Here is a 25141-nt window from a genome sequence, read left to right as displayed (position 1 = left end):
CCACACTCTGCTGCTCGAATCCTTGATTGGCGGCTTCAGAGTTTTCTTCTCTTCTGCCTTGATTGGCCGATAATTTAATCTCTTTTGCCTGAGGCCACAAATTTCTTTATCGCTGGAAAAATTCCCCTCCATCAAACTCATTTTCGTCTCACACGCACTTTTCTCCCAGCATCTTGGGATCTGGTTTCCTTCTGTCTGTTGGTCGTTTTTCTTCTGTCTGGTCTCTTTTCTATTGTCATCTTTTTCGATTTTATTTCCGTTTGATACCCTCACAAAAGTTTTGACCGAGCCAGATCATCATGTATGGGCTGCCCGCCCCCCGTGAGAGTGAGATTTGACAAGCTGACAGAGCAGACCGATAGAATAGACCAGATTTAGAGAATGCCGCATCTCGAAACTACACCAGCCATGCCTACCATCGTCGCAAAAACGCCCTCGACCGTGGCCCCCACTACGCAAGAGATTTCCTCCCTCCTGAATACCATTTTCAACGCGGAAACCTCTCAGCAGTCGCTTGATGCCTCTTATGCCTTGACGAATCTCCTTATTCAGAGTGTTGGCCCCTTTTCCTTCCAGACCTACACTACACTGCTTCCCGATATCAAGAAAGCCGCCACCGATAAGAAAAATGGCGCCAAACGCGAGAGTGCGATGCTTATCCTCGGCGCTCTCCTCGAGCGCTTCCCCACAGCACACCCTCTGAGCGAAGTCGTATTCCTGCTGCAAGATGGTGGTGTTATTGGTCTGGCGCTCGATGCGCTGGCCGACAAGGGTGCTGTCGTACGCGATGCTGCCCAGTACGCCATCGATGCGCTCTACGGTGCCCTCAAGCCTGAGGCAAAGGTCAACGCTCTACTCCCTGCCCTCTCCAGCTATCTGAGCCGCGGGTCCGGCAAGTGGCAGGGATTTGTTGGAGCCTACGCTCTCATCGAGAAGATGGCTTCCGAAGCACAGATGGGTACCGGAACTCAGGAACAAGAGCGCGAGAAGGATCTGCTGCGCGAGGCCATGGGCAAGACCCTGAAGGACCTTATCCCGCTCGTGGAGTCCGGTATGCACGACTTGAAGAACGAAGTAGTGAAGCGAGCCTGCAAGGCCATGACTGCCGTCACTACTCTTCTTTCGAACGATGATGTCGAACCCCGCATTCCCCTGCTCATCAAGACCATGGAGCAGCCCTCAGAGCAGACCCTGCAAAAGGCCATCCATGCCTTGTCCCAGACCACCTTTGTTGCTATTGTTACATCTCCCGTTCTGGCTCTTCTTACTCCTCTGCTTGAGCGCTCGCTCAACTCCCCCACCACCCCTCAGGAGACTCTCCGACAAACAGTCGTGGTTGTTGAGAATTTGACCAAGCTTGTGCACGATCCCGCCGAAGCCCGTACTTTCCTGCCCAAGCTCAAGCCCGGTGTCCAGGGTGTCAAGGACCGCGCCTCTCTGCCCGAGGTTCGAGAACTCGCCACTCGCGCCATGGATGTCATGGAGAAGGCCATGGCGGACAAGGACGTCGCAGCCGGCTCCATCGCCAAAACTACCCCTGATGAGGTTCTCGCCATCCTCAATGCTAAGATTCAAGAGGCTGGTGGCCTCGCGCGACCTGATGCTACCACTCTCTTCGAGCTCGGCAAGACTTATGTCGCTGAGATGGTTCGTGAGGACGTCAACTGCCGCATGCACGACCGGATCACCAACTGCATTGCTCCCTATCTGCGCGGTCTTCTGGCCGAAGACAAGCATGATGAAGTCGCAGCCGCCGTCCAGGCCCATTTCATCGAAGAGGACCACCGCAAGTTCGGCAAGCCTGTTCAGGATGACCCTAACGAGGTCGAAATCGTCAACGCCAACTTCTCACTCGCTTATGGTGGTATGCTTCTGCTCTCTCATACAAACCTCCGCCTTCTAAAGGGACACCGCTACGGTCTCTGTGGACGCAACGGTGCTGGAAAGTCGACCCTCATGCGCAGCATTGCCAACGACAAGCTCGAGGGCTTCCCTCCCCCAGACCAGGTCCGTACCTGCTTCGTCGAACACAACCAGGGCGAAGATGCCGATTTGAGCATCTTCGAGTTCGTGCAAAAGGACCCCAAGATTGCCGCCGAAGGCGAGGAGCACATTCGCAGTGTTTTGCTCGAGTTTGGTTTCACTGATGGTCCAGAGGGTCGCCAGTCGCAGCGCGTCGGCTCCCTCTCTGGTGGTTGGAAGATGAAGCTCGCTCTGGCCCGTGCCATGCTCCAAAAGGCCGATGTGCTCCTGCTGGACGAACCTACTAACCACTTGGATGTTGCCAACGTCAAGTGGTTGCAGGAATACTTAAAGAAGCACGATCAGATCACCAGTTTGATCGTCAGTCACGACTCCGGTTTCCTTGATGAAGTCTGCACAGACATCTACCACTACGAGCAGAAGAAGCTCGTTTGCTACAAGGGAAACTTGGCCGACTTCGTCAAGGTGAAGCCCGAAGGCAAGAGCTACTACACCCTGTCCGCCAGCAACATCCAGTTCAGGTTCCCTCCTCCCGGTATCCTCTCTGGTATCAAGTCGAACACTCGCTCGATCCTCCGCATGACCAACTGCTCTTACACCTATCCCGGCGCCAGCAAGCCATCTTTGACCGATGCTTCTTTGTCGCTTAGCTTGTCGTCCCGTGTCGCCATTATCGGAGGAAACGGTGCTGGTAAATCCACCTTCATCAAGATGTTGACCGGTGAAACAATCCCCCAGACCGGAAAGGTTGAGAAGCACCCCAACCTGCGTATCGGTTACATCAAGCAGCACGCCCTGGAGCACGTTGAGATGCACCTCGAAAAGACTCCTACTCAATACCTGATGTGGCGTTATGCCAATGGAGATGACCGTGAGGTCTTCCTCAAGCAAACCCGTATCCTCACCGAAGAGGACAAGGCCCAGATGGAGAAGCCCGTCGATCTCGGTGATGGCCGCGGCCCCCGCCGTATCGAAGCCTTGATCGGTCGGCAAAAGTACAAGAAGACCTTCCAATACGAAGTGTATGTTCATTCCCACCGAGTTTGTTCGATCAATACTAACATAACATAGTAAATGGGTCGGTCTCCTTCCCAAGCACAACACCATGATCTCCCGAGAGACCCTCCTCGAGCTCGGCTTCTTCAAGATGATCCAGGAGTTCGACGACCACGAGGCTTCTCGTGAAGGTCTCGGCTTCCGCATTCTCGAGCCCAAGACTATCGCCAAACACTTTGAAGACATCGGTCTCGACCCTGAAATCGCCATGCACAACGAGATCTCCGGTCTTTCCGGTGGTCAAAAGGTCAAGGTCGTCCTTGCCGGTGCCATGTGGAACAACCCCCACTTGCTCGTGCTGGACGAGCCTACTAACTTCTTGGACCGCGACTCGCTCGGTGGTCTCGCCGTGGCCATTCGCGACTTCAAGGGTGGTGTAGTCATGATTTCTCACAACGAGGAGTTCGTCGGCGCTCTTTGCCCTGAGCAGCTGCACATTGCCGACGGTCGCATCACCGCTCGCACCAACACTGCCATCGCGCTGGACCGGTTCGAGGACAGCGCCGCTAGCTCTCCTCAGCCTGGTAGTACGGCCGCCAGCTCCGTCGTCAACAGCGCTGCTGCTTCTGCTGCTGCTTCTGCCGCCAACTCCGGCGCTGAGGATCAGGGCGAGCTCAAGTTCCGCGCTCGCAAGAAGAAGAAGATGACCCGTGCCCAGGTCAAGGAGCGAGAGGCTCGTCGCCGTCTTCGTCACATTGAGTGGCTTAACAGTCCCAAGGGCACACCCAAGCCCGTTGATACCGACGATGAGGCCGAATAAGCTAGTTCCCTTTTATTGTTTCTTGGATGATTGCATAATGACTTTACCTAATGCTTGGGATAGACGGTGTTTGCTTTTCTTCTGTTAGTCTTATATATCCTATAGACTTGCTTGCTCTTATACTTGATTGCTGCGTCTGCGGAAATATATTTCTCTGTTTTGGCACCATTCTACTTCGCCAGCGTAGCCCTAGAGATTTCAAGCTTACAGGTCATAAATCTATTCTTCATAACGTCTAGTATTTAGAACGCCTAGACAAATACACTTACCCTAGGCGATCCGATTGGCATGGTGTTTACTGGAAGCAGAAGGCGGCACGTGCAGCTGACGCAGACAGCTCCGTCTTTTGTTGTCTGAGCTCCACGCTTCTCCTTTCCTCCCCTCAAGCCTCTGTCACTCATTTCACCCGTTTTTTATTTGTTCTTCTTTTCGGGACCAGAGTCTACGAGTCCCTTGTTTTGTTCTTAATTTACCCAATGCCCCCCTCGTTCTTCCAATAAGGCACAATGCCTAAGAGCTACACCCCAATCCACAACTCCATTCCAGAGGAAGACTGGCAACTCTCCTCCGACGACGAGAGCGCATACCGTCTCCGCCAGATCGACCGTGCTACTTCCAGTTCCCAGGCTGCGAAAGAATACGATGCTGTCGCCGCCCGCAAATCCGCCGATTACGAAGCCTACCTGGATACCCTGACCTCCGACGAGCAGCACCTGCTCTCCGCATCGAACGACCATGACATAGACGATTTGGATCTATACGGGGGCGGCAAGGCGGCCGAGCGTCGGAAGCTCGCGGAGGCGAGGAAGAGGAAGGCGGCGCTGGCGCAGCGCGGAGGTTGGCGCGCGGTTTACTATTCGAAAGCTTGGTGGTGGACGCTGGTCGTCGTCATTCTTGCGCTGGCGGTGCTGGTTGGGGGATTTTTGAAATATACGTGGTCAAAGGGGGATATTTGGGAGGAATATGTGCGTTGTGATTTATTCGCGAAGCTCTGGTGGTGTGATGGGCGTGAAGCTGACTTGGTTGGATAGGATATGCCCGGGTCGGACTCGTATTTCCCTACGCCCAAGGGCGGGACGCTCAAGGGCTGGGCTGATAGCTATGAGAAAGCTGCGAAACTCGTCGAGCGGATGACATTGATTGAGAAGATCAATATCACAACGGGGACGGGTTGGATGATGGGTATGTGCGTTGGGAACACGGGTGAGGCTGCCCACTGAAGTATATTATATACACGCCGACTCACAATTGCTATATAGGTCCCGCCAAACGCGTCGGATTCCCTTCGCTGTGCCTCCAAGATGGCCCACTTGGCATCCGTTTCGCAGACGGCATCTCCGCATTTCCCGCAGGTATAACCACAGGCGCCACGTGGAATCGAGTCCTCATGCGCCAGCGCGGCGCCGCAATTGGCCTCGAATCTCGTCTGAAAGGAGTGAATGTGATACTCGGGCCGTCTATGGGCCCTCTCGGTATGATGCCCGCTGGCGGTCGCAACTGGGAGGGTTTTGGCTCGGACCCTGTTTTGCAAGCTGTTGCAGCTGCGGAGACCATCCGCGGCATTCAGAGCAACGGGGTCATGGCTACAGCGAAACACTACGTGATGAACGAACAGGAGCACTTCCGCCAGCCTAATGAGTGGGGCATTCCATACGCTGTGTCTTCAAACATCGGAGACCGGGCTTTGCATGAGGCGTTCCTCTGGCCCTTTGCTGAGAGTATCCGTGCGGATGTTGCTAGCGTGATGTGCGCGTATAACCAGGTGAACAACAGCCATGCCTGTGAAAACAGCAAGCTGCTAAATGGGATCCTCAAGGATGAGCTGGGGTTTCAAGGGTTCGTTCAGTCCGACTGGCTCGCGCAACGCTCAGGCGTGAATAGTGCTTTGAGTGGCCTGGATATGAGTATGCCTGGCGACGGTTTGTACTGGGCCGATGGCAGATCATTGTGGGGCTCCGAACTCACTCGCTCGGCATTGAATACGTCGGTACCGATGGAACGGATCAACGATATGGTGACTCGTATCGTGGCCGCTTGGTATCAGCTAGGCCAAGATTCCTGGGAGCGCCCGGCGCCAGAGGGCGAAGGTGGCCCGAACTTCTCATCGTGGACCGATGATGAATACGGCCTTCTGTACCCCGGAAGTCTGGGTGACGAGTCAGCTGCTCTTGTGAACAAATTCATTGATGCGCAGGGCATCGGGGAGGACGCTCATTCGATCATAGCGCGGAAGGTCGCCACGGAGGGTATTGTCTTGGTCAAGAATGTTGACGGTTTCTTACCTCTATCGCGAGAGCCAAAAGCCAATGCAGACCGGCCGTATCGCGTCGGCGTTTATGGAGACGATGCTGGGCCCGCAGAGGGCCCTAACGTCTGCAAGGACCGTGGATGCAACTCGGGGACTCTAGCGATGGGCTGGGGTAGCGGCGCCGTTGAGTTTCCATACCTAGTCAGCCCGATTGACGCGCTCCAGAACGCGTGGAATAGCAATGTGGAGTTGACTCCCTACCTCCGCAACGCCGTGATGCCAGCAGATACTTCCGATAAAGACCTGTGCTTGGTCTTCGCCAACGCCGACTCCGGTGAAGGATACATCTCCGCCGGCGGCATCCACGGTGACCGAAACAACCTCTTCCTCCAGAAAGGGGGAGACACTCTCATTGAGACTGTCGCCAAAAACTGCGGCGGGCCAACTGTCGTGGTCGTGCACGCTGTCGGTCCCGTAATCGTCGAATCCTGGATCGACCTACCTGGCGTTCAGGCCGTTCTCTTCGCCCACCTCCCAGGCCAAGAAAGCGGCAACGCAATCGTCGACATCCTCTTCGGTCAACTCGACGCCACGGGCCGACTCCCCTACACTGTCGGCAAATCCCTCGAAGACTACGGCCCCGGCGCACAAGTCCTGTACGAACCCAACGCGCCAGTGCCACAAGTCGACTTCGCTGATGCCCTCTACATCGACCATCGCTACTTCGACCGCCACAACATAACCCCGCGCTACGAGTTCGGTTACGGCCTCTCGTACACAAACTGGGAACTCACCGACCTAAAGATCACACCTCTACGCAAGGGCAAGCTATCCCGTCTCCCAGCTGCCCGTCCCGAGAACGAAATCTCCCCGCCTAAATACGATCCCAACCCACCCCCAGCTAACGACTCCGTCCTCTTCCCACCGGGCTTCCGCGCCCTCGAAAAGTACATATACCCATACCTACCAACCCTCGACGCAACAACCCCACCACCACCACCACCGAACCCGGACACAGAACCCGAAAAGGACAAACCACCTCGCCGCACCAAACCCTCAGACGCAGGTGGCGGCGCCGGTGGGAACCCATCCCTGTACGAAGAGATCGCACGCATCGACCTCTCCGTCGCAAACACGGGGAAACGCCCTGGCTCAACAGTCGTCCAAGTCTACGTCTCGTTCCCGGATAGCGTAACTGAGTCCCTCCCCACCTCGACTTCAAACACAAGCACAAACCCCAAGGGCCCCCGATCTCTAGTTTCCAGAGTAGCCGCTACAGAGAAAATCGACTTCCCCGACCGCGTCCTCCGCAACTTCACCAAGATCGCACTGGAAGCGGGCCAGAAGGGCGCTGTGTCGCTTACGCTGTCACGGAAGGACCTGAGTTACTGGTCCGTGCGTGAACAGAATTGGGTCCTTCCGCGCGACCAGGGCGAGTTTTATATTTGGGTGGGTCATAGTAGTCGGGATTTGCCGTTGGGGAAGACTTTTCAGGTCTGATCTGGAAGACGAGTTGGTTTCGTTGTTCTGGTGACCTGAGAAGGATACGGTGTCTGTGGTTTGGTCACGAGGTGGACGGGGACAATCTGGATTGCATATAGACTGCATCATATACATACATACATACATACATATAAATAAGTATAGCCTGGAGCTTAGCAAACATTGCAATGTGCATATCTGGAATAGACAATTTTGAGAAGAACAGAAAAAGCTCAGTTGTTTGGCTCGAATTTCATTTCACCATAAAAGAAAAGCAATACAACAGGATTGGAATCATAAGCGATCATAATCTAACATACACAATTCAAAGAAAAGAAAAAGGGAAAAAGAAGAAAAGTCATTATTTAGAGTTTCGACGCAGCCCCCGGAGTCGAAATCTCATTGTACAGCAGACTCGTCAGGAAATCGGCGTAGTCTTCTCCAGTCACCTGGCCAGCAAAGTAGCGGGCTGCGAGCTGGAACTTGTTGCCCTTGGGGCCTTTGGAGGCTAGGGCGTCGGCCTGCTCCTGGAGGAGGCGGAGAGCGTAGGCCTTGTCGACCTTCTTGCCCTCGGATGTGGTCACGCCGTGGCGGACCCATTGCCAGAGCTGGCTGCGGGAGACTTCGGCGGTGGCGGCGTCCTCCTGTATACTTGTCAGTATGCTGCGTTCAATATCTGGTGTCATAGGCGAGGAAGTGTACCATGAGGTAGTTGATGGGAATGCAGCCAACACCACGGAGCCAGCCCTCCATGTAGGAAAGACCAATGTTCAGGTTCTTGCGGATGCCGTCCTCGGTGATCTTGCCGGGGACGTTGGTGTTAAGGAGGTCGTTTGCAGTAATGTGGACATCCTCGCGGCGGATGTGCATCTGGTTAGGGGTGGGCATGTACTTGTTGAAGATGTCGGACGCGATGGCTGCGAGGGTGGGGTGGGCCACCCATGTACCGTCGTGGCCTGCACGGACCTCGCGGAGCTTGTCGGCGCGAACGTTCTCCATGGCCTTCTCGTTGGCCTCGGCGTTGTCTTTAATGGGAATCTGGGCGGCCATTCCACCCTTGTGGACGTTAGTTTCATATCATTTTACGGAAGGAGATGGGGCGTACCATGGCGTGGACACCACGCTTGTGGCAGGTCTTAATCAAGAGCTTGACGTAGGCGTCCATGAAGGGAACGGTCATGGTGACGTCGGAGCGGTCGGGGAGGACGAAGTTGGGGTGCTGGCGGAACTTCTTGATGAAGGAGAAGATGTAATCCCAACGGCCGCAGTTGAGACCGGAGCTGTGGTCGCGGAGTTCGTAGATGATCTACACAGTCAGTTGGGTTCATGAAGAAGGATAGGAACGAGCGTACCTCTTCCATCTCGAAAGCGGCGGTGATGGTCTCAATCAGCACGGTACCACGGATGGTGCCGCGGGGCAGGCCAACGTAGTCCTGAGCAAGGTTGAAGGCGTCGTTCCAGAGTCTTGCCTCAAGGTGGGACTCCATCTTGGGAAGGTAGAAGTAAGGGCCGAACCCGCGGGCCACCAACTCCTTGGCGTTGTGGAAGAAGTACAGACCAAAGTCGAACAGACTGCCGGAGATGGGCTCGCCGTTAACGGTGAAGTGCTTCTCCTCGAGGTGCCAGCCACGAGCGCGAGCAATCAGGGTCGGGAGCACACGGTCTGTGCGGAGCTTGTACTCCTTGTTGCCCTGCTTGAAGTCGACCTGGCGACGGATAGCATCGTACAAGTTGATCTGGCCATTAATCATGTTCTCCCAGGTTGGGGCGCTAGAGTCTTGAAGCTGTTAGTATGCGCAAAGTCAATTGGCACTATGAAAACAGCGTACCCTCGAAATCAGCCATGTAGGTCCACACATCCGAGTTCAAAGCATTGACAACCATCTTCCGATCAGTAGGACCAGTAATCTCGACGCGGCGGTCGACCAGACCAGGCGCTGGGGGAGCACCCTTCCATGAGGGGTCATCACGGATGTGCTTGGTCTCTGGGAGGAAGTCGGGGAGATGGCCCTTGTCAATCTCGGCCTGGCGGTCAATGCGGCGCTGCAGCAGAGCTTTGCGGGTAGGGTTGAATGTGCGATGTAGGATGGCGAGGAAAGCGCAAGCTTCCTTTGTGAGGATCTTGCGAGCTTCGTTGCTCACGTTGCCGAGGATGGCAACGTCCTTGAGCTGTGCATCGATTTGAGACATGGTTACTTATCTTCTGAGAGCAAGAATTCAGATAAGTTCAGGTCAGAGGTTCGAGAAAAAGAAAGCAAACCAGGATCCGGGGGAAAGCCTAGACCAGACTTCTTATAAGTATGGAGAGCCCGATCGATAACAGTCATTTCGGCAGGAGCTCGCTGCAGTCGACGTCAGAGAGCGACGAACAACCGCGGTCCATCATCGGACGCTGATTGGGAGGCGCTTGCACTGGATCCATGGAGGACGGAGAAGTCAGGAAGCGATGGAGCAGGGCCGATAGGAATTGGGCCATTCACGAAGCTGTCCAGGAGGCGTCGAGCGTCAGGATGAACGGATCGCGCCCGTTTGAGAGACCGATCACGGGACTTTTCCACGGACAAGTCACGTGCCAGCGCCCAGCAACTCGGCCGATTGCGGAGGCTGCCTGTCGGCCTACAATAAATACACACGGCAGACGCCGTCGCCCGATAAGCTCTCGCCCGATTGTTGATTCTTTGTGTTATAAGTATTAGTGGGAGCTGTTTACGCGCGATTGAGCCGTCGCGAAATCGCAGTCGGAGAGCTCAAAGCTGAGCTATACGGGAGCTCGACAGCTACGAGCAAGTGCCGAGGATGGGCAGGTGGAAGTGGCAGTGGAAGAGTGGAAGATCTCCCCGCACGCCCGAAGCTCCAGCTCCAACAGCCGCGGTTGCTCACCTCACGGACGAATGGTCAGTATCCGCGCCCTACTCCTCAAGCCGGCATTTTCCGCACGATTTTGATCTCTATACGATCCTCTGAAGTCTTCGGAATTTATGTTCGAGTTGGATTCACAGATAACCGTCAAAATACGATCGATAGGTGGTATACTCTATACAATCAACGTCACAATCGCCCAATAGCAGCGCCATCGCATGTGAAAGCTCAGGTATACGAAAGCCATCATAAACACAGCAAGCATGTGATATCACTATCAGAACTCTAGCTTCCGGGTCGCTCCCGAGTTCTGACACAAGATCGGGATTCAACGGGTCAACCGATAGTCTCCCAAGGTCGATCAAATATGTTACCGGTCGTCTAGACCGTTTCAATATACCGCCTCACCTCCCTATGACAAGTCAGCAAAAACCCAGGATGCGGCTCACAAAAGATCTCGATGACTTACCAGTCGGTGACGGCTTCCTCCCACAAGCGCAGTTCGTGCTCTCGAGTACCCCCAAAGTGATCTACGAACGCATCACCGAAGACCTCCCGTGCGACACTGTCTTTGCGTGTAAATGTGGCGACTGCAGCCCCCAGGTTCTTTGCCAGTCGGACTCCCTCATCGCCCGAACCGCCCATATCCTCACCCTTTGAGAGCGGGGGAACCGGGATCTCGAGCTTCTTCTCCACACCCCGCCAGCCCAATGCGATGATCGCGGCCAGCACAAAGTGGGGGTTAGAGTCTGCACCTGGGACTCGGACCTCAAGCCGGGTAGCCTTTGCGCTGGCAGTAGGCGGCGTAATGAGGCGGATAGATGCGGCCCGATGCTCCAAACCCCAGGATACTGTAACTGGCGCCCAGAAGTTTTCCACTAAGCGCTTGTAGGAGTTGACTGTTGGCGCAAACATCGGCATAATATCCGGGAGACCTGTCAAAATACCCGCGAGGAAGTATCGGCCAAGGTCGGACAGGTGAGCCACGTCGGGATATGGAGGGTTGGGGTCTGGTTCGGAGCGGTAAAACGCATTCGTGCCGTCGCTGTTCACAAGTGAGATGTGCATATGGCCGCTATTACCCGGTAAGCCTTCGCGCGGCTTGGCCATAAAACTAGGTGTGATGCCGTGTTTCGTGCCGATAGACTTGACGACGTATCTAGACACCATGAGCAAGCTAGCGCAAAGCCAACCAGAGGACTCACTTGAAAAGATTCGCCCTGTCAGCCATTCCCTTGGCCTCGCCGAATTGTAATGCCTGATTCGGTCAGTCAGCATTGATGGCACGACAGCTCCTTCGACTGTAGTCACTCACAGCCTCATAAACACCCGGTCCGCTCTCGGTGTGCCACCCCTCAATCTCGCAGTTGAACTGCTCACACGCATCGAAGACGCCGTAATAGTACTCCTGGTTGTGGATCGGACGCGTCAAGCTGTACCCAAACATCCCCTCTGTGAGCGACGGCAGCGCCTCGACCGGATTCTCCTTCAAAAACGCAGCTGTAGACGACGCATTGCGATTCGGCGTAGCAAACTGATAAAACTCATACTCCGCTACACCAACTGAGTCAGTCTATCCCATCGCGACAACCAATTCCGCAAATCAATGAAGCACCACTCACCTCCCGCCATAGCCCTGAACCCCTCCTTCTCCGGCCCCTTCAGCGCCTCCCTCAACAACCCGCGCGGACACGCAAAGAGCGGCTCCTTTGTATCCGGATCATAAAAGCTCACCAGGAAAAAAGGCACATTATCCTCCCAAGGAATCCGCCTGAAACTCGTGAGATCGGGCTTCGCAAGGATATCCCGGTACCCGTTTTCCTTGTTGCTGATCCCCAGCTCGCGAAAGTATGTGCGGTCGTGCATGTCCCAGCCAAAAATGACGGAGCAGAAGCCGAAGCCGTCTTCGACGACGGAGAGGAACTTCTTCTTCGAGACGAGTTTGCCGCGGAGCATGCCATCCGCGTCGACACCAGCGAGCTTTACCCGTGTGTCATTTTTGAGGATCTCGGAGACGTTTGAGAGAGTGAGTTCCGGTTCGGACATGGTGGATGTTTTGATATGTGGTAGAGATGTAGAGAGCGACGGTATGTGCCGTGATTACTGGTGATGTGACGTGTTTGGAGGAAGGCAGCTCGGCGAGGGGTGCGGCCAAGGTGGCTTATCAGCGGAGTCGGAGGGCAGGCTGGATTAGAACGAACGACCGAAACTCGAGCGAAGGAGGTCAAGGAACCTGTCAGACTGGTAAGCACTTGCTATCAGGATAATGGGAATTGACATTACTAACAGACACGAGGATCAGCGCAAGAGATGTGGAATGGAACAAGAGTCACCAGACCATCGCGCGGCGTTGTGGGCGAGTTGGAGCTTATCTCCACCTTAGATAAGTAGAGTCCGCGTGCCCCGCAGCCACATCATCCCAGTCTCAACTCGAGCTCCAACTTTCCTCCTTCCTTCCTCGACAATTCCTCGCCTTCTGTTTCAACAACTCGCAAACTCTTAATATATACTCTCAACAGCATTGCAAATCTCTCCGCAGCAATGGCAACCCCCCGAGGCCGTCTCCAAGGCAAGAATGCCATCATCACCGGCGCCGCTGGGTGAGTCAACTACCCACACGCACACCCAAACTCCGAGATAAGACCTAGACTGACAGGAACAGCGGCATTGGCCTTGAAACTAGTATCCTCTTTGCCCGCGAAGGCGCCAACGTCCTCATGGCCGATATCTCCGTCCCAGCTCTCGAGAAAGCCCTCGCCAAGGTGAAGGAGCTCGTCCCTAGCGCCCCCCGCGTCGAGACAATCAAGTGCGACGTCTCCAAGGAGTCCGATGTGCAGGCCATGATCGAGTCACAGGATAGCTGGGGTGGTACGGACGTCATCTTCAACAACGCCGGTATTATGCATGCCGACGACGCGGACGCCGTCGACACTCCCGAGAAGATCTGGGACTTGACGCACAACATCAACGTAAAGGGTGTATGGTTCGGGTGCAAGCATGCTGTGCTGTCGTTGAGACGGCACAAGAAGAGTCGCGGCAGTATCATCAACACGGCCAGTGTGGTTGCGCTTGTCGGTAGTGCAACGCCGCAGTTGGCATACACCGCTAGCAAGGGAGCTGTTTTGGCGTTGACGAGGGAATTGGCGATTGTGCATGCGCGCGAGGGATTCAGGTTCAATGCGTTGTGTCCTGCGCCGTTGAAGTATGCCACGTCCATTCCGTTCCAAATCTTGAAATTAGCTAACGAGTATAGCACCCCTCTCCTGCAAGACTGGCTCGGCGACGACCAGGCCAAGCGCCACCGGCGCGAGGTGCATTTCCCTACCGGACGTTTTGGCGAGGCTATTGAGCAGGCGCATGCGGTCGTTTTCCTAGCTAGTGATGAGAGCAGCTTCGTTAACGGCTCGGACTTTGTTGTTGATGGTGGTATGACCAAGGTACGCTACTTCTACTTTGACGAGCACGGACATAAGTAGCTAATCATGACAGGCCTACGTGACACCCGAAGGTCCGGCGCCTGCTGCTCCCCAGAACCAGGGCAGTTGATCGACTCTATTCAGTATATATTCTTAGACGGTAGACGGGCAGGTGCACCACTAGAATGGTACTTCAACTTCACTACATACAAGCCAACACCTAATATCGCTCAATGTCCTCCTAACCAATTTTCTACCACATCAAAACCATAACTCTCCAAGAGCCAAAGAACCCCTCAAGGACATCCCGAGTCCGGATAGTTACAACTATCCCCACTCCCCCCAGTGATATCAACCTCCTCAAACTCAAAATCTTCACAGCTTCCATCCCCACACAGAATATAATAATCCTTCCCACCACTCATCGTCCCCGTAACACCCACAAAGCTCACACCCGAGATCTCAACCCCATTACTCGGCTCCCCCGTCGGGCCCCCATTCAAATAATCCTGCTGCACCACAATCCCATACTTACTAATGCCCTCGAGCACAATCCCCTCATACCGAATATCCTTTACAGACCCCGTCTCCCCCTCATTCGTCTTAATCCGACACCCATTCTGCGAATCGACCACCGTCGAGTTTGCGAACGTCACGCCCGAAACATCATTATCGCTCTTCCCGCCGATCGACCCGATACTCAATCCATGTCCGCCCGAGCAGAACATGTTCGAGACTGTAATCGATGTCCCCGAGGTTACGGCCACGCAGTCGTCTTGGTTGTACACGGACGAGTCGGTGAGGGTGAGGTTTGTAGACGACTTGATGTCGAAGCCGTCGGTGTTGTGGGCTGCGGGATCGCCGTCACTCGCGGCGTTGGGGACGTCGCCGGCTGTGTTGTTCAGTGTTATGTGGGACAGAACCAGGTCCTCGGTGTTTTCGATGCTGAAGCAGTGGACTGGGTAGTTTATTATGTTTAGGGAGGTTATGGTTGAGCTGTAGAGGTGCTTTGCGACGATGAAGTGGTTTGGTCTTTTGGTTTGTTAGTACGTTTGGCGTGATAAGGAGGCGGGTGAGGTGAGGGTGAGAGGGAAGGAGAAAGGGGGATAGTTACTTGTCCGAACCGCCATTAGACCCCTGACCATCCCAGTAGGCCTGCCCATTGCCGTCAATGACATGATCATCCGTCCCCGTGATAGTAACCCCCGTGCCGGAGATGACGATGGGGTCGAAGTCGCTGTCCGGGGTGTCGCCGAAGGTCTAGTAGTGCTGTTAGCCACGGTATTCAAATACACCTGAGGGGGTTTGGAATGAGCGGGACTTACCGTAGTCCCAGCAAAGATAACCGCTGCCCCAGTCTGCAGATTCTGCAGGTCGATGGTGCTAGACGGAGGTGCGTAGATGTCCGAGAGGAGAATATTGGTGCATGATTCGACGGCAGACGAGATGGAGGCGTACTCGGTGACTGTGCAGGTCGTCCCGCCGTTGACGAGGGCAGATGAAGCGGTTTTGGTTGCGGCCTCGGTGGTTGGCGCCTCGGTGGTCGAGGGCGCGATGGTTGTCGTGCTCTTTATGGTGGTCTTGAAGGTTGAGCTTGCAATATAGGTAGCAGAAGAGATGGTGGATGCGGGGGCAGTAGACAGCTCTGCGGTAGTTGAGGGGGCAATGCTGCTTGTTACGACAGCAGTTGCAGTGGTAGTGGCAGTAGCCGGAGCAGTCTCAAGACAGCTACATGCGCTGGAGAGATGTTTGACCTTGTAGTCGCAGTTGGAAAGGAGCGCGTCCGGCACGCCCGTAGTCTCAGTCACAGTGCTTGCAGTAAAAGTAGCGCAGAAACTGGCCGCTGCGACGGACGAGACGGAGTAGATCGAGGCACAGGAGTGTGCAGAGTCATTGGGATTGTTGCACCCAAGGGCAAGGGAAACGAATGGAAGGAGGAGCGCGCAGCGCTTCATTTTGGTAAAGAATGGAAGGATAATTCAGAAAGATAGAGAGAAAAGAATGAATGCAAGACCAAGCCTCTGGAACGAAGAAAAAAAGAGAAATCATGAGGTCTGAGTGGGTTTTATACTCCAGCTGCTGGGATAGCGAGTCATGGCGGGAGTACGTACTCATAGAGCAGACGCAGCGATGGAGAAAGGATGGATCGGCTCATTATGCCGAATGCTTGTCATGCTTGACATGTATAGTGCATTGTTATTGGTGGAATGAGGGAGTCAAGCATCGTAGCCGAGATGCCAATCTGGGAGTTCATCCCTCCGTATGAGATTGATTGATTAAGGACGTTGAACGGGGCATCTGAAACCGTCAGCCTCCTATATTCAGAGCCACAGGGCAAGGAGCGCAATCAGGCTGAACATCTTTTACGAGACTCGATCTTTGACCGGAGTAGAAATAAAAGTCTTGAGCCGTATACGCTCAAGTCACACAGCGTCATTTACAGGTCGATTGAAAGTAGTTGTTGAAAGATGGGAATATAGTGCAGGGGCCACGAGACGGAGACTGAAACGAGGGTGGGTTCATTTACCTGAGACTTAGCAAAGTGGAGTGGGCACTGTCAATATAGTATATTCTCTCTCTCTCTCAACAAAAAAAAAAGAAAAAGAAAAAAAAAGAGGGGTCTCGGAGCAATTGGACCAGGACTTGATGATCTTCTTTGAAGCGACGTGCTATTTTGCATGGTAAAGATCTGGACTGGAGGACATGTCGTAGAGACGCCTGGATTCTAAGGTTGCAATCATATCTGTCAGTCATGCCGTTGAAACCAACCATTTATTTACCATAGTATGAAGATATGCCCTTTGCGAAGAGCGATCAACACTTAGTAGAAGCTCCTCTAGACTGTAAGGGCGAAAATCGTAGGTAGCTAATGCTCGCATTGCTGAAGTTAATGATGGTCAAAGCAGACTATATATTCCATATAATATGTCGGATATAAGGGAGGAGCAAACTTCTACCACCAGTCCTGCTTCTTCACAAGGCTTTATCTTGATAAATCTTAGCATTCTTTCTTTCTCTACTTGTATTGTCTTCTCTCCTGGTTCTTTAGAAACGCGCATCTAGAAATGTTCATCGGATACCTACTCTGTCAGTACCAGAAGCGGTTTAGCGTCCTGCATTCAAGTTTCGCTGTCCGCGAGCTTTCTCAGACAACAAAAAACCATCAGTCGCTTCGGTTTTCTTCCATTATGGATAGATGCCCAAGCCTTTTAACGAGTACCGAGCTCTATCATCTATGACAACTTTGTGGGGCATCTGGATCGTGCTGGGTGGGGCAATTCGCCCTTCCGACTTCGACTGTCATTTGTGTTGGCGAGACCAGGAATCGACGAGCTTAGCTGGCGCGGCCAATGATTCCAACCAATTCCTCCAACAACAACGCGCCCATCACGTGGAAACATGGCTAACCATGTTGAGCAAGTTTTGCGGCACGGACTGATCTGACAAAGTGTAAGTTGCAGACCGTCCCTGCTAGCCCCTCAACCCCGAAGAATTCAGCAAGGCCGACACCCATCCCCACCGCGAAAGATACCCTCGGCTTGGCTCAAGCGATCGCTGGTTCCGATCTTCATCTGCAAGCCCGTTCCATGGCTCGGTTATCTGGCAGAAGCCGTGGCTGTAGAACATGCCGTGAGAGGAGAATCAAGGTACCGAGTGATATCCTTGGCCAGTAGTATATTTATACGACGCGGCGTGAATCCCTCGAGTTTGATTGGGCAATGTTACTAACCAATACAGTGCGATGAGAAGACACCAGAATGCTCTCAGTGCGTGCGACTGGGCAAGAAATGCCCTGGGGCAGTGACGGGCCTGATTGTTTTCGAAGCAACCCCCGTAAACCCAAAAAAGTTCCAGCCATTGAAAGAAAACAAGCCCCTGTCTTCGCAGGCACCGGCAGCCGCTGTGTCACCAGGTAGCGATATTGTGCTAGGATCTGGGGCACTAGATCCGTTCTCCTCCATGGCCGTGCCCTTGGACCCCGCCACTAATGTTTATTTTCAGCACTGTACGTGACAATTCGCTGTGTCTGACTTGTCTAATTGGCCATAGTTGTGCTACATACTGCCCGATGTTGCTTACCGTACAGTCCGGCAATCCTGGGTGTATGGTCCTGGCAGGAGGCCATGACCCAGCCGGCCATCCATTTCGGCGTGCTCTCCATGGCTGCATCCCACCGTTTCCATCTACTGCACGAGGAGGGCGGAAAGAATACTACTATTCAGGAAATCCGTCGATCGCTCGAGTACCGCCACGAAATTCTACGCATCACCCAAGAAAGCTTGGCGGAGGTGGCCCCGTCGCCTTCCAAGGTCACTTCCATTGTGGTCATGATCGCTTATCTTCTTTGCATAGAGGTGTGCCTTTCACGAAGTACTCGATGAACTGCTCTAATACTCGCTCAGGGCGCCAATGCGAATTTCGAGGCCATCGATGCACATATTGCTGGACTCAACGACTTTCTACAGAGCATCGGCGGTATCGATACCTTGGACCTGCCCACGATCGCCTTCTTGATGGGGTAAGCTCTGCACACCCATTATCTCTACGCTATATACCAACCATTGAGTGTCTAGTGTGGATATACTTTGTGCGATAACGAGGGGCACCCCACCAGGGCTACCCGTCTCGCAAAAATGGGCAGCCGTGGCAATGGAGCATCCGGTTATTCGCGTTTCCTTCTCGCCCATAGACGATCCCGAGTCGGACAGCATACCAAGAGGGATATTTAAGCTACTAGGGACCCGTTTCTCCAATGCCGCCTGGTCGAAGCTTCTTGATCGCCCCTTGAGAAACACGATACAAAATGCCTGTCGACTAATCATCCACTACGAGACCGATGAGCTGCGACTAGAGAATGAAAAGATAGTGAACTATGGCGATAATGACCCCTGGATGCTGGCGCAACGGTACCTACTATCTCTATCGTATGACCATCTTGGCCCAGTCGATATCCGGGAACCACTCCGACGGTCAATACTGGTCTTGACCATGACTCGATACTGCAAGTTTGGCGTATTTCCATGCATGGATACGATTGCGAAGAACCTTAAGAGCTCGCTTGTTACCCGCCTAAACCTTTTTCAGACCGTCGCCCCAGACTTATTCTTTTGGATTTTATACACGGGAGCTCTGGCGGCTCGAGCTCGAAAGAGGTCGGCGATTTATCGCTGGTATTGCGAGAGCCTTGCGGAGGCCTCGGCTGCATTGAGAGTGAACGACTGGAATGAGACGGAGCCACTCCTCGAGCAGTTTCTGTACGTCTCGAGAGCTTCGGACCGTGCAGCAGAGGATGTATGGCGAGATGTGATATCGTTACGCAATAAGTGAACTTTTGGCTTCGCAGTCTTTCGTTTATGCCGAGGCCAGCATTGATGAGTGAGTGATTGTCTTCACTCTCTCGAAAGTGGTTGCCGAACACCTTTTGTTCCTTTGCTTAATGCGATACTACCCGGTCTATTGAGCATTGTTCAGCAATCTTGGGAAGCTCGATAGCTTCCTGGAAAAGGTGTTACTACACCCTTTTAGTAGTTGGTGACTGGGGTCTTCGAAGCGTGCAACCAGCCCATATTCACTGATTGGCCTCAACCACCACATTCTTTATCGAGCACCGCCTAATTCATATCATCTGTTCCATGTCAAGAGGATGATCCAATCAAATTCACGCCTCGCACCTGACTTATATTACACAGCCAAGCATACCTTATGAGTGATTATTCATCCTGACTAATGATCCATCAGAGGGCTTGACAGCCTTTCATCTGCTGCTACTGGCTACTAGTGCAGTCGCCTGCAGTTAGTGAGGAGGCTTGCAGACGATTCTATTCATTCTATTGGGACAAGGTCGATGCTAGAAGCACTGCAAGGGAGATCGCGTCTAACCTGGTTACTGTTTGGAGGAACGCGCATCACCTATTGCAAACATTCAACCGCCACCAGTGGCTGGACTACACCGTCCCCACTATCTTTACTCTGCTAGGTACGCTTATCCGTACGACTATTATCGTTGGATATCATCCAATTACTTTCAGAGGCATCTGCTCAAGTCCATTGATCCTCTGATCGTATCACAAGCTACTTGTGGTGTGAGTCTTGCTTGAGATCTCAATAACTTCGCTTAAGCATAGCTAAAAAACAGCTGCATCACTTAGGCACTCTTCCAACCATTTATACATGTCACTGCCTAATCAACTCCGCCGCCCTCTCCGCCAACGCATAAACCGTCGCAATGATGTTCCCACTCATCTGGTTTGGAATCACACTCGCGTCCACAACCCTCAACCCCTGTACCCCCTTAACCGCCAACCGGTCATCAACCACCTCGCCCATAGCACATGTCCCCAACAAATGATTGAACACAAGCGTCTGGTCCCGCGCATACCCCCTAACCGCCTCCCAACTATCCAAATTTACCGACGCAGGCGGACTTACCCGCGCAACAACCTTGTCACGTACGTGCACAGACTGGAATACTTTATCTGCAAAGAGCACGCCCGCAGCCAGGACATCGACGTCGAGCTCGTGACGCAGGATACCAAGGTCTATCCCCGGCGCCGCGAAGGGGTCCGAGGTGGTGATGTGGATGTTTCCGCGGGAGAGCGGGTACGAGTTGGCGATGAGGATTGTGTAGCAGGGGCCTCGGCCGGCGGGGGCGCCGGGCATGACTTGGTTAAGATGGGCGTGCCCGGTCTCTGGAGAGAAGTTGGCGGGGACACAGGTCAGTTGGATGCTGGGAGTGGCTTTGTCGCGGAGGAGGGAGAGGGTGCGGGTGATTTCTTCGGATTCAATTTTGTTTTTGGTTTCGCTGGTCAGGCTTTGTTCGAGTCGTGACTCGGAGACGAGAAACGCGTACGGCAGGAAACCAGTTAGGCTCATGCACCCGCCAACGGGGCCGTCGCCTTCGGTAAAGTATTGTTGCAAGTACTGGCCGAATAGGGTCGCGTCGGCGTAGAGCGTGTCGAGTGTGTGCGTCTCTGGGGTGAGTTCGTAGGTCACAGACGTCATGGGATGTTCTTGCAGATTGCGTCCGACAGCAGGCAGTGGCACACGGCATTCGATACCAGCGGCCTCGAGCAGAGCCGGGTCGCCGATTCCCGAGAGCTCCAACAGTTGAGGAGACTTGATACTGCCGCAGCTGAGGATGACCTTCTTTGCAAGTACACGGTGCATGTGCTCCTGGTACGAGAACACCACGCCGCGTGCGATAGGTGGATCGGAGCTCCCTTCCGCCTCCTCGCTGAGGATGACCCGACACACAAGGGCGTTAGTGAGGATCTTGACATTCGACCTGTCTGCCATGAGCTTGAGATACCCTGCAGCAGCATCACACCGCACAGGCCTCTCCCCCGTCCGATCAATCGTCGACAACGTCCCATAGAACCCCAGATGATCACCACTCCACGGATCAACCGGCCTCGCCGGGCCACCAGCAGCCTCATCCAGCGCCTTCAGCAGCGGATCCTCAAAGGGAAACCTCCACGAGGGAAATGAGGTCGCGATAACACCCGTCTCGTCACCGTGGAACTGCTGTTCAAGTGCGAAGCTCTCCGGTGAGCCCTGGAGAGGTAAACTCCCCTGCGCGATCCTCTGGCTTCGCCGATAGTACGGTGAGAGAGCATCCCAGTTCCACCCTTTGTTGCCGAGCTCTTCCCATCGGTCGATGTCGGCTCTCGAGGGGCGGCAGTACGCTAGGAAGTTGATGCTGCTTGAGCCACCAAGACACTTTCCGCGCGCGATGTGGTGCACTTTTCCGTTGTTACCTGGCTAAACACGCATATCGTGTCAGAAGAGATCCCCTTCGATTCTGCAAGACAACGGAAGGATTGAACTGGGTAGCACGGGGGTATACCTGCGGCGTCGATCGGAAACACCAATCATAGTCCGGATTATCCAATACAGCTGCCATTCCGACGGGCGACGCGATATTGGTATCACCCACGCGCGCATCGCCAGCCTCGAGGACAGCGACGGTTACATTGGGATCTTTGGAAAGCCGTGCGGCGAGGACGAGACCCGCGGCGCCGCCGCCGACAATCACATAGTCGTATTCGCGAACTTGGAGGAAGTCCGGCAGGGAGGAGATAATCGTGGGGACTGGGGGTGTGGCGGCCATCTTGGGCGTTTGGCTTGCGGGAGATGAGCGGGAAGACTAAGAGAGGATTTGCGGTGGGTAGGGGAGTGTATCAGGGGTGAATTTGGTTTATATGTGTTGAAGTTTTACCGCGCTGCTTTGCACACGCTGGTAGGGTACATGCACTAGCGGCCGGTGGTGCTTGTTTTCAGCTCGGAGAACATGCACCACCTTAAGCCGTATCGCATTACAGATCGGCATTAGCCATTAACTCCTAGTTTTGCCACAATTCCGTGACTGGATGTGGTTATAGGTATTTCTTCACACCCCGGCTGAACTCGACATTGCTAATGGTATATCTGAGTCTAGCGCCGCAAAACTTTCAGATTGTGGCTAGCGCCGACATCAAGCTTTGTGGGACGAAGGAGGCCCGACTCGGACAACGAAGAGACAGCACAGCACGGAGAAAGCCGAGTTAATGGACTACGGCGTCGCTGAACCCTGCTGGCGATTGCTGACTTCAGCTTACCTGGGCCATCAGGGTTCTCCACCCCATATACCGCTGTGCTGGCGCTACTTGTCAGCACGACCACTAGCGGCCGCCGGCCCTAACCAGCTGGTCGGGTACAGGGTCATGTTTTCGGTACAAGTAGATGAAAACGGCGATAAGTTGGAGTCAATATCTCTCTAGGTCGAGTTGTACTTGAGATCCGAAACGATATGGCACGGTCTCTTGCTTGGCTTCTCGTCAGACCATCTAAGCATGGCTTCTATCCCAATTATTGGACCGCGCTTCATCTCCACTATTCGACCCGACGGGATGGGTATATGTAGCAGGGATTAGCTCTTTGCCTGAAGACGGGATGTGCATTGGATTGAATCGAATACAGTACGACTCGATTGGCGAGAGAGAGCATACTCACCATGTCCCCTTTCACCGAGCCACTACTCCAGCTGGACGTCTTCAAGCAGAGTGCAGACGCTCTTCCACAAAAGGAGCGCATTACTCTTGCTTATAATCGCGCTCGCGAGATTGGACGAGCGTATAGTACGCATCAACTCCCTTCCCCTCTCCACTTACCTACCCAATCCCCCAGAAACCACGACATAGGCTAATAGAATACTTTCTTTGTATAGGCCTGACAACAACCGATGTCCAGTCCCTATCCCCCAAATTCTGGGCCCTCCACCTAGACCCCATAAACCCCTATGACATGGCGGCTTCTACGCTGCTGACGATCCATTATAACCTTGCCGCTGGGACCTTGGCACGCTTTTTGCCTGATAGGCCGGATTTGGAAGGGGTTATGGCGGATATTCTTGACTTTAATGTCTCGTGAGTCGATCCAGCTTTGGTGATCTTCAGTGGGGTTACGGGGTTATGTGTAGTTGTAGTATGAGTGAGACCTAATGAAAATGTGCAGGGCGCAATTCCTCCTCACAGAAGTCGGACACGGTCTTGATGCGCGGAATCTCGAGATGACCGCGACATTGAAACCTGACGGGGGATTTGAGCTGCACACACCGCATCCTGGGGCCGCTAAGTATGATTCACTTATGTACACGTCGTGTAGTCGGTCGTGCTAATGCCGGTGAAATCCAGATACATGCCCCCGACATCACCCCAACCAGGCTTTCCGCGCGTTGCAATCGTCATTGCAAGGCTGATTGTGGCTGAACAGGACAAGGGTCTTCGTCCGTTCCTTGTTTGGCTTAATGATGGGTATACGATGAATACGGGGCTTTCTGTCAAGTATGTCTTTCTTTGAACTGAGCGTTGATCCGCTGCCCCACTTCACATCTTGCTAAACAGACGAATAGACTCCTCCCCCGCCGGACCGGCTCAAAGCCTCTTGACCACTGCATCACGACTTTCAATCACGTCCGGCTTCCATCAACCGCGCTCCTGGGAACCATTGAGGATGCCCGCGTAGACTTTCACGAGACAATTCAGCGCGTCCACGTGGGTACACTTGCGCTGACAACGACACTCATCCCCATCCTGAAACGAGCCGCCTACATCGCGGCAAAATACAGTCTCCGTCGACGAGTTGGCGGCTCTTATGACGGTTGTGCAGCGCCAAAGCCAATCCTCTCCTTCCGCACACAGCAACGCCCCATCCTCTTCGCTCTCGCACAAGTTGCGGTCTGGGAAGCGTATGCAGACTGGAGTACAAAGATATTCACGGATAAGTCGATCGATTACTCGATCCGACACGGTATCGCCACAACATTCAAAGCTGTTTTGACACAGGGGACACAGAGCAGTCTATTTGCGCTGAGTGAGCGCTGCGGAGCGCAGGGTCTCTTCGAGTATAATCATATCATTGAGAATCAGCTCGAGGCGCGAGGGATTTCGATTGCCGAGGGGGATGTGCTTGTCCTTTGTATTCGTGCGTCTCTTCTTTCTATTCTTCTTAGGATGATTGTTGTTGCTAATTCTACCATGACAGGCCTCGCAACCGAACTCCTCCTGAACCGATATACCCTCCCGCAACCAACGGACCCCTCAAGCTTACTAGCACAGTACGAAGCCGGTCTAGCATTCAACATCTGCAACTCAACCCTCGCCACTATAAACAGCAATCACCGAGATGCGGAGTACAACAAGCTTATCCTCCCACACGCCCAACATCTAATCGAAAGCATCGGCCACAGAATGGCGTACGAAGCTGCCCGCGCCGCGGGTGTTGATGGAGACATGCTAGCGCTGTATGAAGCTGGCGTCTTATTCCAGGCGCCGGGGTGGTATGTGGCTACCATGGGACTGGATATTCGAGGAGTGTTTGGGAACGAGAGCGGGACGATGGATAGGGTGCTGGGAAGACTGGGTGAGGTGGTTGAGGTGTTGGAAAAGGAGGTCGGGGCGTATTGTACGGCGCCGATTCTGGGGGATAAGCAGTGGGCAGGGTTTGTTGCGGGGTTGGAAGGAATCGGCGGGGATCAAGTGGTCCGTCAAGAGCAGGGGAGAGCAGAGTTTGTGAGCAGCATGCTCTAGGACATGATAGTCTGCTCTTACTTGTTTTCTGAGATACGGCATAACTGGTGGACTCCCGCTTGAAGGCTGTAGCCCTCATTCCTTTATATTTGCGACTACCTGTGAAATTATGTTATGTCAGTCAAGATGGTAGCACATGCTCAATATGAGAACCACTACCAGTACCCAGTAGCAAGTTTACCTGGCCAATATGAGGTTCCAAACCAAGTACTACCTAGGCAGTACTTTTAGGGAAGGAGCAAAGGACTGGGCGCTCGACAATCTCCACAAG

General features: G+C 53.8%; 9 protein-coding genes across 9 annotated transcripts; 5 read left to right on the top strand and 4 right to left on the bottom strand.

The window, feature by feature from the left end:
* Positions 1 to 145: 145 nt before the first annotated feature.
* On the top strand, positions 146 to 3821 carry BJX68DRAFT_220852 (putative mRNA-nucleus export ATPase (Elf1)). The gene is made up of 3 exons (XM_071037910.1): positions 146 to 301; positions 355 to 3005; positions 3055 to 3821. Exons 2-3 carry the CDS (start codon positions 382 to 384, stop codon positions 3797 to 3799), a joined length of 3369 nt encoding a protein of 1122 aa, XP_070892586.1. The 5' UTR covers positions 146 to 301; positions 355 to 381; the 3' UTR covers positions 3800 to 3821.
* A 370-nt stretch (positions 3822 to 4191) lies between these two features.
* On the top strand, positions 4192 to 7632 carry BJX68DRAFT_220843 (beta-glucosidase). The gene is made up of 3 exons (XM_071037909.1): positions 4192 to 4764; positions 4831 to 5002; positions 5059 to 7632. The coding sequence occupies exons 1-3, from the start codon at positions 4306 to 4308 to the stop codon at positions 7545 to 7547; spliced, it is 3120 nt and encodes a 1039-aa protein (XP_070892585.1). The 5' UTR covers positions 4192 to 4305; the 3' UTR covers positions 7548 to 7632.
* Positions 7633 to 7894: 262 nt separating this feature from the next.
* BJX68DRAFT_259554 (malate synthase) lies at positions 7895 to 9719 on the bottom strand (the record flags this gene model as incomplete). Its single annotated transcript, XM_071043716.1, has 5 exons — positions 7895 to 8173; positions 8232 to 8585; positions 8635 to 8835; positions 8882 to 9306; positions 9359 to 9719. 5 exons carry the CDS (start codon positions 9717 to 9719, stop codon positions 7895 to 7897), a joined length of 1620 nt encoding a protein of 539 aa, XP_070892584.1.
* Positions 9720 to 10178: 459 nt separating this feature from the next.
* On the bottom strand, positions 10179 to 12667 carry BJX68DRAFT_249682 (glutamine synthetase family protein). The gene is made up of 5 exons (XM_071042160.1): positions 12011 to 12667; positions 11704 to 11942; positions 11594 to 11646; positions 10858 to 11547; positions 10179 to 10800 (listed from the first exon to the last, which is right to left on the bottom strand). The coding sequence occupies exons 1-5, from the start codon at positions 12432 to 12434 to the stop codon at positions 10770 to 10772; spliced, it is 1437 nt and encodes a 478-aa protein (XP_070892583.1). The 5' UTR covers positions 12435 to 12667; the 3' UTR covers positions 10179 to 10769.
* Positions 12668 to 12711: 44 nt separating this feature from the next.
* On the top strand, positions 12712 to 14017 carry BJX68DRAFT_220753 (putative short-chain dehydrogenase/reductase family protein). Its single transcript, XM_071037907.1, has 4 exons — positions 12712 to 12988; positions 13051 to 13590; positions 13642 to 13825; positions 13878 to 14017. The coding sequence occupies exons 1-4, from the start codon at positions 12930 to 12932 to the stop codon at positions 13932 to 13934; spliced, it is 840 nt and encodes a 279-aa protein (XP_070892582.1). The 5' UTR covers positions 12712 to 12929; the 3' UTR covers positions 13935 to 14017.
* BJX68DRAFT_220783 (glycoside hydrolase family 28 protein) lies at positions 13983 to 16246 on the bottom strand. The gene is made up of 3 exons (XM_071037908.1): positions 15130 to 16246; positions 14919 to 15064; positions 13983 to 14836 (listed from the first exon to the last, which is right to left on the bottom strand). The coding sequence occupies exons 1-3, from the start codon at positions 15757 to 15759 to the stop codon at positions 14101 to 14103; spliced, it is 1512 nt and encodes a 503-aa protein (XP_070892581.1). The 5' UTR covers positions 15760 to 16246; the 3' UTR covers positions 13983 to 14100.
* On the top strand, positions 15899 to 19132 carry BJX68DRAFT_273029 (Zn(II)2Cys6 transcription factor; the record flags this gene model as incomplete). The annotated part of the gene is made up of 5 exons (XM_071047344.1): positions 15899 to 15907; positions 17543 to 17810; positions 17855 to 18159; positions 18208 to 18323; positions 18379 to 19132. 5 exons carry the CDS (start codon positions 15899 to 15901, stop codon positions 19130 to 19132), a joined length of 1452 nt encoding a protein of 483 aa, XP_070892580.1.
* Positions 19133 to 19978: 846 nt separating this feature from the next.
* BJX68DRAFT_259549 (GMC family oxidoreductase) lies at positions 19979 to 21914 on the bottom strand (the record flags this gene model as incomplete). Its single annotated transcript, XM_071043715.1, has 2 exons — positions 19979 to 21565; positions 21651 to 21914. 2 exons carry the CDS (start codon positions 21912 to 21914, stop codon positions 19979 to 19981), a joined length of 1851 nt encoding a protein of 616 aa, XP_070892579.1.
* Positions 21915 to 22680: 766 nt separating this feature from the next.
* On the top strand, positions 22681 to 25075 carry BJX68DRAFT_220676 (uncharacterized protein). Its single transcript, XM_071037906.1, has 6 exons — positions 22681 to 22920; positions 23010 to 23208; positions 23297 to 23416; positions 23476 to 23625; positions 23694 to 24265; positions 24326 to 25075. Exons 1-6 carry the CDS (start codon positions 22797 to 22799, stop codon positions 24868 to 24870), a joined length of 1710 nt encoding a protein of 569 aa, XP_070892578.1. The 5' UTR covers positions 22681 to 22796; the 3' UTR covers positions 24871 to 25075.
* Positions 25076 to 25141: the final 66 nt, after the last annotated feature.

The sequence above is a fragment of the Aspergillus pseudodeflectus genome (genome assembly GCF_044049435.1).
Source record: "Aspergillus pseudodeflectus strain CBS 756.74 chromosome Unknown BJX68scaffold_96, whole genome shotgun sequence".
Taxonomy (NCBI): domain Eukaryota; kingdom Fungi; phylum Ascomycota; class Eurotiomycetes; order Eurotiales; family Aspergillaceae; genus Aspergillus; species Aspergillus pseudodeflectus.
This window is presented reverse-complemented; position numbering and strand designations above follow the sequence as displayed.